Source organism: Schistocerca piceifrons, chromosome 2 (genome assembly GCF_021461385.2).
Source record: "Schistocerca piceifrons isolate TAMUIC-IGC-003096 chromosome 2, iqSchPice1.1, whole genome shotgun sequence".
In the NCBI taxonomy this organism is placed as follows: domain Eukaryota; kingdom Metazoa; phylum Arthropoda; class Insecta; order Orthoptera; family Acrididae; genus Schistocerca; species Schistocerca piceifrons.
Genome location: NC_060139.1, coordinates 138,955,229 through 138,974,129, shown reverse-complemented (window position 1 = coordinate 138,974,129; position 18,901 = coordinate 138,955,229). Strand labels below are relative to the sequence as shown.

General features: G+C 42.9%; 1 protein-coding gene across 1 annotated transcript in view; it reads right to left on the bottom strand.

The window, feature by feature from the left end:
* Positions 1 to 18,901, bottom strand: part of LOC124775195 (sialin-like) — a 526,531-nt gene that overhangs the window by 22,759 nt on the left and 484,871 nt on the right. Inside the window, exon 11 of the mRNA XM_047250034.1 lies at positions 609 to 694. Within this exon, the coding sequence (XP_047105990.1) occupies positions 609 to 694 (86 nt within the window). The remainder of the gene's footprint in view (positions 1 to 608; positions 695 to 18,901) is intronic.

Sequence of the window (18,901 nt, the reverse complement as noted above, 5' to 3'; positions counted from 1 at the left end):
GCATGTATCTAAAGAGTCTCACTTATATCGTCAATAGCGATGTACCAAGGATGGATTAAAGTTAAGTATTCCAAAAGCTACGTACTTTTCTTTATAGCATTCATTACGTATCCTGTTTCAGACCTCACGCCATCCTGCTTTAGCTTAGCGCGTGCCTTTCGGCTTCCTCTCATTGTGTCTAGGCTGTCTTGTCTAGACACAACACCTACAATAGGATGCCTACAGGGCAGATGCACAGCAAGGTCGAATTCTTACAGGAATCGACGAAATATCCCAAGTAATGAGGATAATGAGCAAGTGATATTACATAAATGGTATGTGCATAAGTAGACAATTTAGGTCTGATGGGACTCTGTGTCCAGATGGCGTAGAAGTCAGCGCATTTGCCTATTAAGCAGGAGACCCACGTTCGAATCTCGGTCTGGCACAAATTTTCAGGAATTCCCCATTGATTTAAATCAAGCCCACAGACAGCTGTTGTCTTTAATTCCTCTTTGTCTTGATTCATAATGGCTGCAGCATCAGAAATGGTGTCTGTTCTTCTGGACATGTTCGAAGTAACAGGCACCACATTTACTGACAGATGGTCGTCAGCAAATGGAACGCACCTGGTCGGAGACGAAGCAGCTGACGACTGTGGGCACGAGGAAGCCGGAGCACATGGACAGCAGGCTGATGATTGCCATCACAGTCCCTGCAACAAAAGCGCGTGGCACGTGGGACTTCCTGTCAAAAAATCACTGAGAGCATGTAAATACATTTATGTAGGTCGGTGCACTATGAGGATATACAGTACACACTACTCATGATAGGCACTCAAAGTTTTCAGACTTCTTATCACCAATCTATAAGACACTAATCAAAAATGTTAAAAATGGGATGTAAGTCTTAAGAATCGACTTTGCGCTCTACTTTTCCACGCTTTACGTTTAACGACACGTTGCTTGAAGTGTCTTTGCCAGTCAGCAACTTAGTTCTACTCGTACATTTCACCTCGGCTCTGCAAGACAACTTACGGTGTGTGACGGGAGACTACTAAGATGCCATTGTCATTCAGCCCCCCCCCCCCCCGCGCTTTTCCCATTCCATTCACGAATGGTGGATGGAAAGATTGATTGTTAGTAAGCGTCGCTCTGAACTCCAATATCTCTCTAATTTTATTTTTGTGATCCTTACGTGAGGACGCAAATATATGTTTGAATCTTCTAGGAACGTACACTCTCAGAATTTTAATAGTAAGCCACTTCGTGATGTTCAACGATTTTCTTTTAGCGTCTGCCACTAGAGTTGGATAAGCATCTCAGCGACGCTTTCGAGCTTATTACACTAACCTGTGGCGAAACGTGTCTCTTTTCTTCGGATCCTCTCTATACTCTGCATCAATCCTATCTAATAACGGCCCCACACTGTAGAACAATAATGAACTGCTTCGTTGATGGACTGCTCTTCAAAAGGATACTTCCAAATTGGGCTGTTATAGTTCAGTTAGAACTTCCCCGCCAGCCGGGGTGGCCGAGCGGTTCTAGTCGCTACAGTCTGGAACCGCGCGACCACTACGGTCGCAGGTTCGAATACTGCCTCGGCCATGGATGTGTGTGAGGTCCTTAGGTTAGTTCTAGGGGACTGATGACATCAGAAGTTAAGTCCCATAGTGCTCAGACCCATTTGAACCATTTTAGAACTTCCCGGGAGGGATGGCGAGTTAGACAGTCTTTATAGACAGCGATGTTGTTCTCTCTCTGGCCGAGGTGGGCGAACCCGCACAGCCCGAAGAGCTTTCTTCCGCGGGAGTTCGACTGGACGGCAACCAGCACAGCAATGACTGCATTGATGCGAGGGGCACTGGACTATTTGACACTGCGAACTTAGACGTGCCGGCGATGCGGCTGTAGAATGATACTGAGTTCCTCTCGTACCGTTTACATACACGCTGCCGGGAAAAAATTGGAACACTCTTTTAGATTTTTCAGTTCAATCAAGATTTATTGTTGAAACAGGGCATATGGAGTACATGAAATGATTACATTTATAGATCGTTCTGAGGTACCACGTATCGAGCCATGCTGAAATACTCATATTAGTACGTGGTGTAACCTCCACTGGCGGCAATACAGGCGTGACTCTGTCATCCAGTCGATCGTACAGATGGCAAATATTGTCCTGGTATATGCTATGGTAAGCTCGTTCAATCTGTTCACATAGTTCTGGAAGAGTCGTTGGTTGACGAGTCGCTAGAGTCACTTCTCGTCCCTTAATGTACCACAAGTCCGGAGATCGTGCTGGCCATGTAAGTTGCTGCACTTTTTGCAGAGCACATTGAGTTCCATGGACAGCGTGTATAGCATTTTCCTGCTGGAACAACACATGACCTTCCTCTTGCAAGAACGACAAAATAACCGGTGTAACAACATTCTGCGTGTACCGAGCGCTGGTTAGCGTCCTATCAATAAACACTCAAGGTGAACTTGTAGCTTATCGCATGCCACACCATAACGCCTAGGGTGGAGCCAGTGTGGGTGGACAAATGCACTCTACGAGACAGCGCTCACCAGGTCTACGTCGTACCCGGAAACGACCATCAATTGCGTGCAGGCAGAATCTGCTTTCATCGCTTAAGACCACGGAGCGCCATTCCATCCTGCAAGCGATCCTCTGACGGCATCAGTCGAACCGTGCACCTCAGTGCTGTGGTGTGAGTGGAAGACGGACTAGGGGTGTGCTTGCCCATAGTTCAGTTACTATTAACCGGTTCGCAACATTCGTGTTGACACCTCGGGGCTCACAAATCCTCTTATCTGTGCTGTGGCAGCTGTAAGATCTGCCATTGCTGCCCTTACAATACGATGATCCTGGCGGGCGTTTATGCTACATGGACGTCCAGAAACTCGTCTATGGAAGTGAGAATGTTCGCGTGATCTCTGATACCGGCATCGTTGCCCAACCGACGCAGCACGTCCAAGTTGTGTGGCAGTTCCCCGAAAGCACTGTCGCACAACTCGGAAGGCCACAATTTGACCCATTTCAAATTCGCTCAGGTGGCAGTAGGAAGACAGAGTATGTATGCGTTGCTTACTTCCCACGTTTTACACCACACTGAGCCTTCTGGGGGCGAGTAGTCCCAGTTAAAGGGTAGACACAGATGGCGCTCTGGTAGTTATGTCACTACGCTATCTGTTGGCACACGACGGTGAAACCATTATCAGTGCATCTGCTGTTCCTCATTTGGCATATGCCGTCATCGGATCAAAATCGAAATCGTCTTTCAAGGTGCACTAATTTTTTTCCGCCAATGTGTTTCGGGTCGATTGCTGTTGAATGTAACTCTACTTAATTCCGTTGTGTCAACAGATACAGTGCAGCCTAAAGTAATCTTTCCTTGCCTGAAGATTCTATTGTTGAATCGTACTTACGACCTTGATAAAGTATTTTTTTAAAGTGTGTAATAAAGATAGTGCCCTAGCTGTTCTTATAGGTAAGGTTATTTTGCAGTAACGAAAGGCAAGTCCTTATCTTTAAGGCAATGAGCTGATTATGAATTCCCTATTTCGTATTATACATCTTTCAAAATTTAATTTTCGAAATTTTCATCATTCTTGAAAGTCTCTTCGGATTTGCTGCCTGATTCTAAAATCAACTTGACTCGATATTTCGGCGATCCAACTGTTCGCCATCTTCAGGAAAGTGCTGCTTATGCTGATGAGTCCCGCTGAGAACTGACGCCAGGTTGCAAATCGACGTCCTATCTAGGCCACCGTTCAGTACACGGCGCATGCTAACTTTGACATCGTTTAGCTTCTGTTTGTCTGAGAGGTTTTGGCTGCGTTTAAACTTGCAGTGAAACACTCTTTGCTTTCGCAGTAGTTTCCTAACTTTGTTGTTGAACCACGGTGGGTTTTTCCCGTCCCTCACAGTTTTACTCGGCACATACTTGTCTTAAACGCATTTGACGATTGCCTTGAACTTTTCCATAAACACTCAACATTGTCAATGTCGGAACAGAAACTTTCGTTTTGATCTGTTAGGTAGTCTGAAATCTGCCTTCTATTACTCTTGCTAAACAGATAATCCTTCCCCCTTTTTTTTATATTCCTATGGCGATATCTCTGATGATGACAGTGCTACTAAAGCAGAGTTATAAAACAGTTTTCCGAAATCCGTTCACCAAACAAGACGAAGTAAATATTCCAGAAGTAGAACCAGAACAGTTGCCAACATGAGTAACTTAGAAGTAGTTGCAGCGAAGCAGCTTCAATCTCTCAATACAGGCGCGGCCTCCGGTCCAGACTGCATACGAATAAGGCTCCTTTCAGAGTATGCTGACACAGTATCCACATACTTTGCAATTATATAAAAAGGCTTGCTCGTCGAAAGATCCGTACCTGAAGACTGGAAAGTCGCAGAAGGCACACCTACACTCGGGTAAGGAATTAGGAATAATCCACTGAATTACAGACCCACATCTCTAACATCGATTTGCGGTACGCTTCTGGAAAACATACTGTGCTCAGACATTATGAATTATCTCACAGAAAACAATTTATTAACAAATAGTCAGCTCAGATTTAGGAAATATCGTTCTTGCGAAGCACAACTAGCTCTTTATTCTCACGAAGTAATGAATCCTGTCGGCGGGGTATGTCAAATTGATTCTATATTTTTATATTTCCAGAAGGCTTTTGACATCTTTCTTCACAAGCGAGTTTTAATCAAATTACGTGCCTGGGGATTATAATCTTCGTTGTTCTACTTGATTCTTGATTTCTTGTCAGAAAGGTCACTGATCTAGTAATTGACGGTAGTCATGGAGTAAAACAGAAGTAATAACTGGTCCTATGTTGTTACTGATCTAAATAAACGGCTTAGACGACGATCTAAGCAGCCGTCTTAGATTGTTTGTTGTTGATGCTGTCATTTGCCGTTTGTAAAGTCATCATATGATCAAAACTAATTGCAAAACGATATAGAAAAGATATCTGTATGGGACGATAAATGGCATTTGACTCTAAATAATGACAAGTGTGAAGTCGTCCACATGACTAGTAAAAGAAATCCGTTACATTTTGGTTACACGATAAGTCACACAAATCTAAAGGCTGTAAATCAAGAAAACGCTTAGAATAAATTAATAAATAAAATTGATTAGGGATTACAGTTATGAATAAAACTGGAACGATCACATAGAAAATGTTGTGGTGAAAGCAAATTAAAGACGGCGATATATTGGCAAAACACTTAAAAAACGCAGCAGGTCTGCTAATGAGATTGCTTACACTATGCTTGTCCGCACTCTTCTGGAATACTGCTGCGCAGTGTGGCATCCGCGTCAGATAGGGTTGATGGAGGACATCGAAAAAGTCCAAAGAAGGGCAGCTCATCTTGTATTATCACAAAATGGGGGAGAGGGTGCTACGGATATGATACGCGGATTGGGGTGGCAATCATTAAAACAAAGGCGTTTTTCGTATGCGACGGGATCTTGTTATGAGATTTCAGTCAGCATCCTTCTCCTCAGAGTGTGAACAGATTTTGTTGGCGCCCACCAGTATAAGGAGAGGTGATGATCATCATAAAATAAGAGAAATCAGAGCTCGTACGTAAAGATTTAAGTGATCGTTTTTCACGTGGTCTCTTCGAGAATGGAATGGTAGAGAAATAGCTTCAAGGTGGTCCGATGAACCCGCTACCAGACACTTAATTGTGAATCGCAGATCAATTATGTAATTGTAGATGTAGATATATTATAGTCATTGGTATCCAACAATTTATTTATCGTTTTCGAGACGCGAAGTATCGCATATTTCATCTATGGATATGATTCTACCTTTCTAATTCAGTTTTTTTCAATTTTAAACACTCGGTTAAGGATGTATAAATTAGGCAGATTTGTGTGAAAAACATTTAGTAGTATGTTTCTACGATGTGTGTGCAATCGTAGGATGAGGTGCGTAGAAATTAATTTCAGTTATAAATTTTCATACTTTTATGCAAACATTCGTAAATTATACCGTCATGCGTGGCGTTGTTATCAATGACCAAATTATGCACCTGAAAATTTAGTAGAATCATTATGGAATTCTAATTTTAACATTCAAAATAATTAAAATTGTGTTAGCGAAATCTGAGTGTAGAAGAATGATGAAAAAACTTTTAAAAAATTAAATCAGTTGCTATTTTGCAGTACTTTTCTTTGTTTTCACCCCACGACGGCCAGTGGCGTCACTGTACAACATAGTTGTTCAGGTGGAGTTTCTAGTGAGACAACTTAATGTAATGATTGAGCTGATGAACAGATAATAGTCTAAAATAACTCTTTGAGACCAAGAAACTGTAAGACTTTATCTTATAAAAAATAGTAATAGTCGTGGTACTGAAGAATTTATTAAATGGGAGATGCATGCAATTTGAACTTTGATTTTCTAGGTCAGGTTGTGAACCTAACAGCTTAGATTTGACTGTACCTCTGTATGATGATTGAAGACTAGTCACCTTCATCCTGCCAACGGTTCTCGTAAAAGAGGGCCATGAAGGGGGTGGGGGAGATAGAAGGGGCGGTATGAGGTTTAGGGCAACCTCTCGTCCTCGTCCGTGCTTGGACTACACATTCTTCTACCTTGGAAGCAAAGTAAATGAGAGACGAAGCAAGAAGGATATAAGATGCAGACTAGCACAGACGGCATTTTCTTAGGGTTGTCTCAAATGTGATCGAAGATAGATCGTGCAGCTGTTGGGGTTCTGGAATTGTTGTATATGAGAGACGTGGCTTCTTAATCACACTGTCCCTAAAAAACATCGAGCAAATACCAAGACGTTTCCCTGTACAATATTGCAGTTGATTTCGTTCTCGATTCAAGGCCAAATCAACTTTTCTCCCGCATCTGATACGCCTTTCTTTCGCTTGCGAGACAGTGCGTGAATAAGAAAATGCGTATTGTGTCTCTGGTTTTATTTTGTCGAAACAATGTTACAGTGAAATACACCACACAAAGACCTCTTTTGTCACAGTATGTCTGCATAAAGTATTTAAAAATCGGATCACTTCCACTATCATTCCTGATGCTTCGATAGCCATCACCATCCTTATCGCCAGGAGAAAATTACTGTTTGCAATGCTTTGTGTCGTTCTCTAACAATCAAGACGAGAAACATGTAGAACTTCCATTTATGCTTCAGCTCTTTAGTATCCGAAAGGCGCAGTGGGGATCAACAAAGAATATCGTATCATTTTGTGTTAGTGCTCATTTAAATATATCCTAGCGGATTTGCTCTTTTCGTGGAATAGTCTGAGTTTTATCTCAACACATATCAGTCGCTATGAAAACTCTTTGTGTTTACAATGTTTCACTGCCAGCTAACTACAATTGGGAAAGATTGGAACGATTTAAAGTGTACCGATCACATAAAATTAACCGTAGGAAAGGCTCATATCAGCGTGAGATTCATTGTGAAACCGAGCAGAAGGGGAGTGAGAGAGATGGACTGATTGTGTGAAATATACGTTACAATAGTTAAAAGCTGATGTATTAAATACTTAACATTGCAAAAAGTCGTTAAAATATATATTTGAGCCGATGTTACATGCTCAAAACTGAGACATCAATGGTTAAACAAACCGAAATACATAACCTTTAGAAAATAATAAACTTTTTCTAAGAATAATGAACTTTGTGATTACGTAGGCTTTCCCGGCGTAATAAGTCTTGAAAGTCCCTTCGGGTTTGCTGCCGGATCCTAAAATCAACTTGACTCGATATTTCGGCGATCCAATTGTTCGCCATCTTCAGGAAAATGCTGCTTATGCTGATGAGTCCCGCTGAGAACTGACGCCAGGTTGCAAATCGACGTCCTATACAGGGTGTTACAAAAAGGTACGGCCAAACTTTCAGGAAACATTCCTCACACACAAATAAAGAAAAGATGTTATGTGGATATGTGTCCGGAAACGCTTAATTTTCATGTTAGAGATCATTTTAGTTTCGTCAGTATGTACTCCAACGTGATCAAATTGTAAATTTTCACAATCAACCTTACAAAAAGGTACGGGCAAACTTTCAAGAAACATTCCTCACACACAAAGAAATAAATATGTTATGTGGATATGTGTCCGGAAAAGCTTACTTTCCATGTTAGAGCTCATTTTATTACTTCTCTTCAAATAACATTAATCGTGGAATGGATACACACAGCAACAGAACGTATCAGCGTGACTTCAAACACTTTGTTACAGGAAAGTTCAAAATGTCTTCCGTTAGTGAGGATACATGCATCCACCCTCCGTCGCATGGAATCGCTGATGCAGCCCTGGAGAATGGCGTATTGTATCACAGCTGTCCACAATACAAGCACGAAGAGTCTCTACATTTGGTACCGGGTTTGCGTAGACAAGAGCTTTCAAATGCCCCCATAAATGAAAGGCAAGAGGGTTGAGGTCAGGAGAGCTTGGAGGCCATGGAATTGATCCGCCTCTACCAATCCATTGGTCACCGAATCTGTTGTTGAGAAGCATACGAACACTTCGACAGAAATGTGCAGGAGCTCCATCGTGCATGAACCACATGTTGTGTCGTACTTGTAAAGGCACATACTCTGGTAGAGTATCCCGTATGAAATCATGATAACGTGCTCCACTGAGCGTAGGTGGACGAAACTAAAATGAGTTCTAACATGGAAATTAAGAGTTTCCGGACACATGTCCACATAACACCTTTTCTTTATTTGTGTGTGAGGAATGTTTCCTGAAAGTTTGGCCGTACCTTTTTTTAACACCCTGTATACCTCTTAATTGCTGCCGATGCTATTTCTTTGAATTTAAAACGCACCTGGTGTTCGCTTACATAATGAGATTGGAAGGAGTCAAGCGCATTTTTATCTCCTTTTTTCAATAATTTTTTTCTCTTGCCTGGATGTTACAGTATTCAGCCTCGCTACAACATCCTTGTGGTCACTAATCCCTACATCCATCACGCTGCTCCCTATTTCCTGAGGATTATTTGTTGCTAAGGGATAAAGTAAGTATTCGCAGCCAGTTAAACCCTGAATGGGCTCCTGAACATATTGTTAAAAATAATTTTCTGAGAACGCATTCAGTATGATTTCAGACGACGTTTCACACCTACCAACGCCTTTGAACCTTCATTTCCGCCAAAATATTCAGGGTAGATTAAAGTCACCACCAACTATAATTCTACAAGCGGGATACTTATGAGACTTATGAGAGTCAAGTTTTTTTTAACTGTTCTGTATCATCTCAGTTGGGGCATCGGTAAAAGGAATCGATTATTAACTTATTTCGATCGTCAAGTATAACCTCTGCCTATACAAACTCATACGAACCATCTACTTCAATTTCTCTACAAGGTAAACCACTTCTGACAGCAATAAACACTACACCACCACCTCTATTTAATATATCCTTTCTGAACACGGTAAGGTTTTTGAAAATATTTCGATCTCTCTTATTTCCGACCTTAGGCTGCTTTCCGTAGCTATCTACGTCTACATCTACATTTATACTCCGCAAGCCACCCAACGGTGTGTGGCGAAGGACACTTTAAGTGCCATTGTCATTACCTCCCTTTCCTGTTCCAGTCGCCTATGGTTCGCGGGAAGAACGGCTGCCGGAAAGCCTCCGTGCGCGCTAAAATCTCTCTAATTTTACATTCGTGATCTTCTCGGGAGGTACAAGTAGGGGGAAGCAATATATTCGATACTTCATCCAGAAACGCACCCTCTCGAAACCTGGACAGCAAGCTATACCGCGATGCAGAGCGCCTCTCTTGCAGAGTCTGCCACTTGAGTTTGCTAAACATCTCCGTAACGCTATCACGCTTACTAAATAACCCTGTGACGAAACGCGCCGCTCTTCTTTGGATCTTCTCTATCTCCTCCGTCAACCCGACCTGGTACGGATCCCACACTGATGAGCCATACTCAAGTATAGGTCGAACGAGTGTTTTGTAAGCCACCTCCTTTCTTGATGGACTACATTTTCTAAGGAGTCTCCCAATGAATCTCAACGTGGTACCCGCCTTACCAACAATTAATTTTATATGATCATTCCACTTCAAATAGTTCCGTACGCATACTCCCAGATATTTTACAGAAGTAACTGTTACCAGTGTTTGTTCCCCTATCACATAATCATACAATAAAGGATCCTTCTTTCTATGTATTCGCAATACATTACATTTGTCTATTTTAAGGGTCAGCTGCCACTCCCTGCACCAAGTGCCTATCCGCTGCAGATCTTCCTGCATTTCGCTGCAATTTTCTAAGGCTGCAACTTCTCTGTATACTACAGCATCATCCGTGAAAAGCCGCATGGAACTTCCGACACTATCTACTAGGTCATTTATGTATATTGTGAAAAGCAATGGTTCCATAACACTCCCCTGTGGCACGCCAGAGGTTACTTTAACGTCTGTACACGTCTCTCCATTGAGAACAACATGCTGTGTTCTGTTTGCTAAAAACTCTTCAATCCAGCCACACAGCTGGTCTGATATTCCGTAGGCTCTTACTTTGTTTATCAGGCGACAGTGCGGAACTATATCGAATGCCTTCCGGAAGTCAAGGAAAATGGCATCTACCTGTGAGCCTGTATGTAATATTTTCTGGATCTCATGAACAAATAAAGCGAGTTGGGTCTCACACGATCGCTGATTCCGGAATCGATGTTGATTCCTACAGAGTAGATTCTGGGTTTCCAGAAACGACATGATACGCGAGCAAAAAACATGTTCTAAAATTCTACAACAGATCGACGTCAGAGATACAGGTCTATAGTTTTCCGCATCTGCCCGACGATCCTTTATGAAGACTGGGACTACCTGTGTTCTTTTCCAATCATTTGGAACCTTCCGTTCCTCTAGAGACTTGCGGTACACGACTGTTAGAAGGGGGGCAAGTTCTTTCGCGTACTCTGTGTAGAATCGAATTGGTATCCCGTCAGGTCTAGTGGACTTTTCTCTGTTGAGTGATTTCAGTTGCTTTTCTATTCCTTGGACACTTATTTCGATGTCAGTCATTTTTTCGTTTGTGCGAGGATTTACAGAAGGAACTGCAGTGCGGTCTTCCTCTGTGAAACAGCTTTGGAAAACGGTGTTCAGTATTTCAGCTTTACGCGTGTCATCCTCTGTTTCAATGCCATCATCATCCCGGAGTGTCTGGATATGCTGTTAGGAGCCACATACTGATTTAACTTAAGACCAGAACTTCCTACGATTTTCTGTCAAGTCGGTACATAGAATTTTACTTTCGAATTCACTGAACGCTTCACGCATAGCCCTCCTTACGCTAACTTTGACATCGTTTAGCTTCTGTTTGTCTGAGAGGTTTTGGCTGCGTTTAAGCTTGCAGTGAAGCTCTCTTTGCTTTCGCAGTAGTGTCCTAACTTTGTTGTTGAACCACGGTGGGTTTTTCCCGTCCCTACAGTTTTACTCGGCACGTACATATCTAAAACGCATTTTACGATTGCCTTGTTGGTTAGATTTCTAGAGAACCTCCCGCTGTCTACAGAATGAGCCCCAAACAGCATTTTAGAGACTGGTCCCGTAACAGGCAAGAGAAGTGAGCTGACAGTTGCGCGTAAGCAAGCTATCGCAAGGACTGAAGCTTTTATTAATTTTTAAAACCACATCTCTCGTTAGTACACTATCTGCGCAATGAATGTGAGCTCTACCTTCATCAGAAGCAGGATCACGATAGCGTGCCGCTGCAGCGCATAGCTGGCGCAGCATAGCTGGGCTGGGCAGCCGTGCAGAGGAAGCAGAAGAGTTAATGTGATTACGAGAAGAAGAGTAAGAAGAGCGGCCGAGGACGGTGGTTGATTGCAGCTGCAGGTAGCCTGGGGAAATCCCGGCGCGCCTCGCCTCGCCTTATGAAATAACCAGGCAGGCGCTGCCCGGCTCCACTCCGGTCCCTGGGGGCAGTAATTGGGCGCCAGCAGGCAGTCGCCTCCCTGGGGGGAGGGGGGAGGGTGTACGCTGCTCATGACTCGCTGATTAGGCGCACCGGCTCAGTCAGTACACACCCTGCGCAGCGCCGAGGCTGCCGTGTATCTGCCCGCCTGCGTACGGTCTCCATCTTCTGCGCGAGACACTGTACACTAATTTCATTTCGTTTTCATTCGCGCGCCCGAGGGCCACAAATTGAATCTTGTCGTTACACGTAACGCAATTCGATAAGCGAACTACCAGTACTTGAATCTAGTTAGCGTTTTTTGTCGGAGCAAGACGCTCTCGAGCAGAGAAATCGTGTAGCGGTTTACTTAGATCCTCAAGTACACGCATTGACTACTAACGACACTCAGAGCAGAGAACTTAAGGTCACACCATAATGAATGACTTTTCTACTGCTTTTATTTTAAGATTCTGACTCGTCTTGAATTTATTCCTGTGGTGTAAGAAAATAATTGAGAAAACGAGTGCCATAAAGATTCAAGACGAAACAGATAAAAGATTCAAGTCAAAACGTGTGTATACAGGGTGAAAAGTATTTAAACCGACAAACTCTGGGAGGTTGTAGGGGACATCAAAACAAATATTTTTTCCTAATGTCATTTTTTCCTATGAGGAGTATTTAAACCGGTAGAGGAAGATTTCTCTGGCGGCAAATTAATTAAACCAACAAACACTTTTCCATTTTTTTTATGACCAAGAGACAACACATTAACACAACCCAATTTCAGTTACAGTAGATTTTCAAAAATACTTCTATTGACACGTTCTGTCTGACACGGGCAAAAACCCCAGGAGTACCCTGAATTGTTGCTGCTGCTGCTACTATCCGGGCAACCAGATCCTCTTCTGATGCAACAGGAGTTGCGTAAACAAGGTTGTGCATCTCTCCCCACACAAAAAAGTCCAGAGGGAACATATCTGGGGATCGAGCAGGCCATGGTAGAGGACCACCTCTGCCAATTCACGTTTCTGGGAACCGTCGGTCCAGGAATCGACGCACACGACGACTGAAATGTGCCGGCGCCCCGTCATGTTGGAACCACATGCGTTGTCTTGTAGGGAATTTGACGTCTTCCAGCAATTCTGGCAATGCTCTGACGAGAAAATTGTAATAGTGTCTGGCATTTAATGGCCTAGGTAGAAGATACGGCCCAATTAAACAGTCCCCAACAACACCGACCCACACATTAACGAAGAACCACACTTGATGAGCGCTAGTAACTGTGGCATGTGGGTTATCCTCACTCAAACATGCGAATTGTGGATGTTGAAGACTCCATCACGCCCGAATGTTGCTTCAACGGTAAACAACACAGAGGATGGAAATTTAGGATGCATTTCGCACTCTTCCAGGTACCACTGCGAGAACTGTGCTCTGGGTGGATAATCAACTGGTTCCAGGTTCTGGACACGATATAAATGAAATGGATGTAACAACTGCTCTCGAAGGACTGTTCTTACATTCGTCTCATTCGTTCCCATGTTACGTGCAATTGCACGAGTGCTGATTCAAGGATCCCGCTCCACATACAGCAAGACAGCTACCTCAAATTGCAGCGTTCTTACCGTGCGCCCCTGTCCGGTTAATCTGCTAAATGACCCGGTCTCACGCAGACGTTGGTACACAGCAACACAGGTCGTATGATGACGGATACGGCGATTAGGATATTGTTGTCGATAAACCCGCTGTGCAGCTCGTCCGTTGTGGTGCGCTACGTAGTACGTACCAACCATATCAGTCTACTCACACCAGGTGTATCGCTCCATTAGTAGACAGAGACAATGCACTACTACATTGGTGGACAGCAGTTGCCTACAACTGAACAGCGTAATACGCCATCTAACAACTGAAAATCGTAATACGGCCTCTAACAACTGAAGATCGTAATACGGCCTCCACTGGTTTAAGTAATCCTCATTGGAAAAAATGACACTAGGGAAAAACATTTGTTTTGATGTGCCCTACAACCTCCCAGAGTTTGTCGGTTTAAATACTTTTCACCCTGTATACATATGCCATGCACACAGTAAAAATAAATTTTTATGGGACAGCGCTAACGTGTGAACACACGACAACACGATTCGAAATCATGTATTCAGTCCCTCACACAAACGAAAAATGACAGAGAGAAGGCCGAAATACTGAATTCAGTGTTCCGAAACTGTTTCACCGCGGAAGATTGTAATATGGTCCCTCATTTCAGTCATTGTACGAACTCCTAAATGGCAGATATTAAGATAACTGCTACAATCGCTCTGTCGTGGAAAAGCGTCATTACCAAAGGGGCAGGAAGATTTGGTTTAACGTCCCATCGACATCGATGTTATTAGAGATGGACTGTGTCAAGGGTGAGGAAGGAAATCAGCCGTGAACTCTGAAAGGAAGCATCCCCGTATCCCCGTACTTGCCAGGAGCGATTTAGGGAAATCATGGGAAACATAAACCTGGATGGCCGGAAGCAGGTTTAAACCTTCGTCCTCCCGAATGTGAGTCCAGTGTGCTTATGGATTGAAGACTTCCTTACAGAGAGAGCTCAACATGACACTCTTAACGGAAACAATCGACAAATGTAAAGGTAATTACCAGGGCACACAAAGGAAGTGTGATAGGGCTATTCCTGTTTGCAGTTTATATAAATGATGTAGTAGAATGCGGAGGAAGCACTTTAAGGTTGTTTGTGGATAAAGCGGTTGTATATAAGAAGGTAGTAATGCCAGATGAGAGCAACGTTTTTAAAGGATTGATGAGTTGTGGGTTGGCAGGAGATTGACCTTGAATGTAAATAAATATAACATATTCGAATACGTAAGAAAAGAAATCCATTCTTGTACAACTACACTATTCATGAAAAATTGCTGGAAACAGAAAACACCGTAAAATATTTAAAAGAAACTACTGTTCCTCCTGCAGATAGTCCCCCTCCCACATTTGATGAAATCATGAAAACTATACAAGGCTTGAAAAATAACAAATCTGCAGGTGGGGATCGCATCTTGGCTAAAATGTGGAAATACGCAGATCATGATACAATAAAACATCTCCATGATATCATAATGAAGATTTGGGAAACTGAAACTCTGCCTTCAGATTGGACCCTAGCAATTATTCACCCACTTCATAAAAAAGGCGATAAGAGTGATCTGAATAATTACCGAGGTATCTCTTTGCTGCCAACGACGTACAAGATCTTCTCCAGACTGTTGTTAAACAGAGCTGTATCAGTCTTAGATCAACAATTGGGCGAATATCAAGCTGGTTTCAGGACATCAAGATCCTGTGCAGAGCAGATCCATAACCTGAAATCTGCTATATCATAAGCCAAATCAAGATCAAAAACGTTTGTAGTGACCTTTGTCAACTTTCAAAAAGCGCATTATTCAATTGATCGACAAACAAAAAGAACACCCTCGCCAAATTTGGTCTAGATATGAAAACAATCAATCTGATAAGCGACACTATAAATATCACAGTGTCAAAGGTCATTTTCAGAGGCGGACAATCAGAACCATTTGAAATCTGTACAGGGTTGAGACAAGGTGACGTGCTCTCCCCATTGCTTTTCAACTGTATCCTGGAAAAGATAGTCAGAGAGTGGAAAACAACCGTACCGTCAGGTTATGGGATTCAAATTGGACACAAAAGAAATGGCCTCAGTGGAAACTGTTCGGCTTTTACTGATGATCTGGCACTCACTGCAAATAATATTGACGAAGCTAAGGTTCAAGTGTCCAGCCTATAATCAATTGCTGCCAAGACTGGCCTAAAATAGCATTTAACAAAAAATAGCATTTAACAAAACTGAATTCATCAGAAACATCAAACACGCTCCTCCTCATATCGAAACACAACAAGAGAAAATCAAGCAGTCGAAAAAATTTAAATATCTTGGAGAAATAATTACACCTGTCTGTTCAGAAAATGCACCTGTAGAAAGTAGGTGTTCTAAGCTAGAAGGTGCTTCTCATCTGTGCAAAGACTTATACAAAAGCAAAAGCCTGCCGTTAAACCTAAAACTTCGTCATTATAACACCGTAATTAGACCGTCAGCTTTTTATGCATCAGAATGTTTAAACATGACGAAGAAAGGACCACTACGAAAACTTGAAATAAAAGACCGGAAAATTTTGAGGAAAATCCTTGCCCCTATCAAAGAAAACGGAGATTTCCGCCGAAGACACAACTGTCAATTATGCGAACATACAGAAGACATTGTTACCAGCATGAGGAAGCGGAGAATGATGTTTTTTGGTCATCTGGAAAGAATGAACCCGCAGAGACTTACATTCATCAATTTCAAAAACAAAATCGTATTCAAAATGGGCAAGCAAAGTTAAAAAGGATTTACAGGAAGCTGAAATTTCGTCTGACGACATTCAGGATCGAGAAGTTTTCAGAGAAAAAGCCAAAATTACTAAAAACCTTATTTCGCTTACTACGCCAGTTCCACGTCCTGCCTGCAAATGGTCAAAACAGAGAAAAGAAGCACAGTCAGCCAAAATGAAAATCTACTGGCAAAAGAGGGAAACACAATCAGGGAAGAGATAAAAACCTTAGTGGTCCATAGCAGGCCAAAAAGATAGCAAAAAAAAAATTAAAAGAAACTATCCAGATTGACCTTAAGTGGAGTGAGCACATAAAGCAAATAATAAGAAAAGCAAATGCCAGACTAACAAGGGAAACTCCCCATCACACCCCTTCCAGATACAGTAGTAAGAGGGCCGAGTGGACAGTCCGTCAAAAACTGAACACAGACCGAGCATGAAAACAGGAAGAAGGTGTACTGAAATGTGAAATAAAAGCAAAATAGAAACAGCGAACGATCCAATGACGTGAACTGCGATATAGAGCAGCCTAAGAGAGCAATGACGTCGTGGTTAAGCGATCACGGTGTTGGACTGCCACGCTGGAAAGCCGTGTTTACTCATTTTTTCGCAGTTCACTGTATTCTAATTTGTGTCTGTATCGTGTTGTAACGTCCGGTTGCAACATCGAGGTATAATGACAGTTGGTTCTTCACAAATCCTCTATTAGCAGCAGAAAGGAAGTGGTTTTCGAATGGGAGCCGCAAACGTTTGATGAGAAGCTGAAATTCGCTTTAAAATGCTGAGAGACGACGCTGCCATTTGGATGTACTTTTAATAACTTTACTTACGTCTCGCCAGCCGGCCGGGGTGGCCGAGCGGTTCTAGGCGCTAAGGTCTGGAACCGCGCGACCGCTGTGGTCGTAGGTTCGAATCCTGCCTCGGGCATGGATGTGTGTGATGTCCTTAGGTTAGTTAGGTTTAAGTAGTTCTAAGTTCTAGGGGTCTGATGACCTCAGAAGTTAAGTCCCATAGTGCTCAGAGCCATTTGAACCACTTACGTCTTGCCCACACTTTTATTTTTCCAACCTTACGCGTTCCGACTTCCCGTCGTTTTCAAAGGCTACAAAATACATGCTTTGAAAATGACGGAAAGTCGAAACGCGTGAGGTTGTTGAAAAATAAAAGTGTGATGAAGACACAAGAAAAATTATTTGATGACAAGGCGACAAGTCAACCGAATCCTCCACCAGAAAACACGTCCGGTGTGTCATACACGATATTAGTGACACTATGTGTGTCGTATGATGGGATTCTCTTATCGACACACCTAATTTGTAGGCCTAGTAAGTGAGTGAGATATGCCTCCTTACCCGATTTAGGTGTTCGTATGAATGTGAATGCGATCACTCCCAAGCAAGTGATGGTAACATAATAGCTTATCACACAAGCTGCAAGAAATGAATGCAACAGTTTCACAAACACAAAGTTTCTCTGTGCAGTGTCAAAACGTACGTTTTTAACGTTTATGAAGTTGCGTGCTTGTAATCCTTGGTTGTAACATAGTTCACACCCGTTTGTTTGTTGTTTTCATTTCTGTGAGACGTCTAAGTGGTGTCTCGCCTGCTCTCACTATTCATCACATTTACTTGCGACGTTAACGCATTCTTACCACATGACTGCCGGCCGCGGTGAACCGTGCGGTTCTAGCGCTGCAGTCCGGAACCGTGGGGCTGCTACGGTCGCAGGTTCGAATCCTGCCTCGGGCATGGATGTGTGTGATGTCCTTAGGTTAGTTAGGTTTAAGTAGTTCTAAGTTCTAGGGGACTGATGACCTAAGATGTTAAGTCCCATAGTGCTCAGAGCCATTTGAACCATTTTTGAACCACATGACTCATTCTATAACCAATGTACAGAATGACAACGGCCAAGACTACAGAAGGAGATCAAAGGTTTCAAGGACCGGACGGACAGCTCATAATGTTGTGAAAAAAATAAATTAAAATAAATTTACAGTCCAACAGCGAGATCACTTAACGACGACGCCGCGACTGTTAAACTTCTCTCGATATTGAACTCGTTAAACGTGGACAGTTCACTGTTCCTACTTTGCTCTTTTTTTCATAGTTCAGCACTTTTTCTTTCTGTTTTCGTTCTTGATCTGTGTTCAGCTTCTGACGGGTTACCCGCTGGGCCATCTTAACACTAAATCTTGGGGGGGTGTCATGGGGTGTTTCCCTTCTGGGATTCACAGAAAGAATCTTAAGAAAATGTGACTCTTCCACCGAAGAGGCTCGCAAGTCGCTGGCTCGATAGACCCTTGCCAGGTAGGAGTGATAGAAGAGATAGAGAAGATCCAACGAAGAACGGGGCGCTTCGTTCCAGAGTCGTTCAGTCTGCGCTAGAGCGTTAGAGAGACGCTACAAGGGAGGTGTTGTGCATCGCGGAGAAGTTTACTATTGAAATTTCGATAGAGCACTTCACCGGGGAAAGTCGGACAGCATATTGTAGGACTCGTGAAACGATCACAAGGAGAGATTAGAGCCAATACAGATGCTTACCGACCATCAATCCTCCCACTCGCCATTCGCAAACGGAATAGGTAAGGGGGAATCAGTTAACGGTAATATATGTACCCTAGG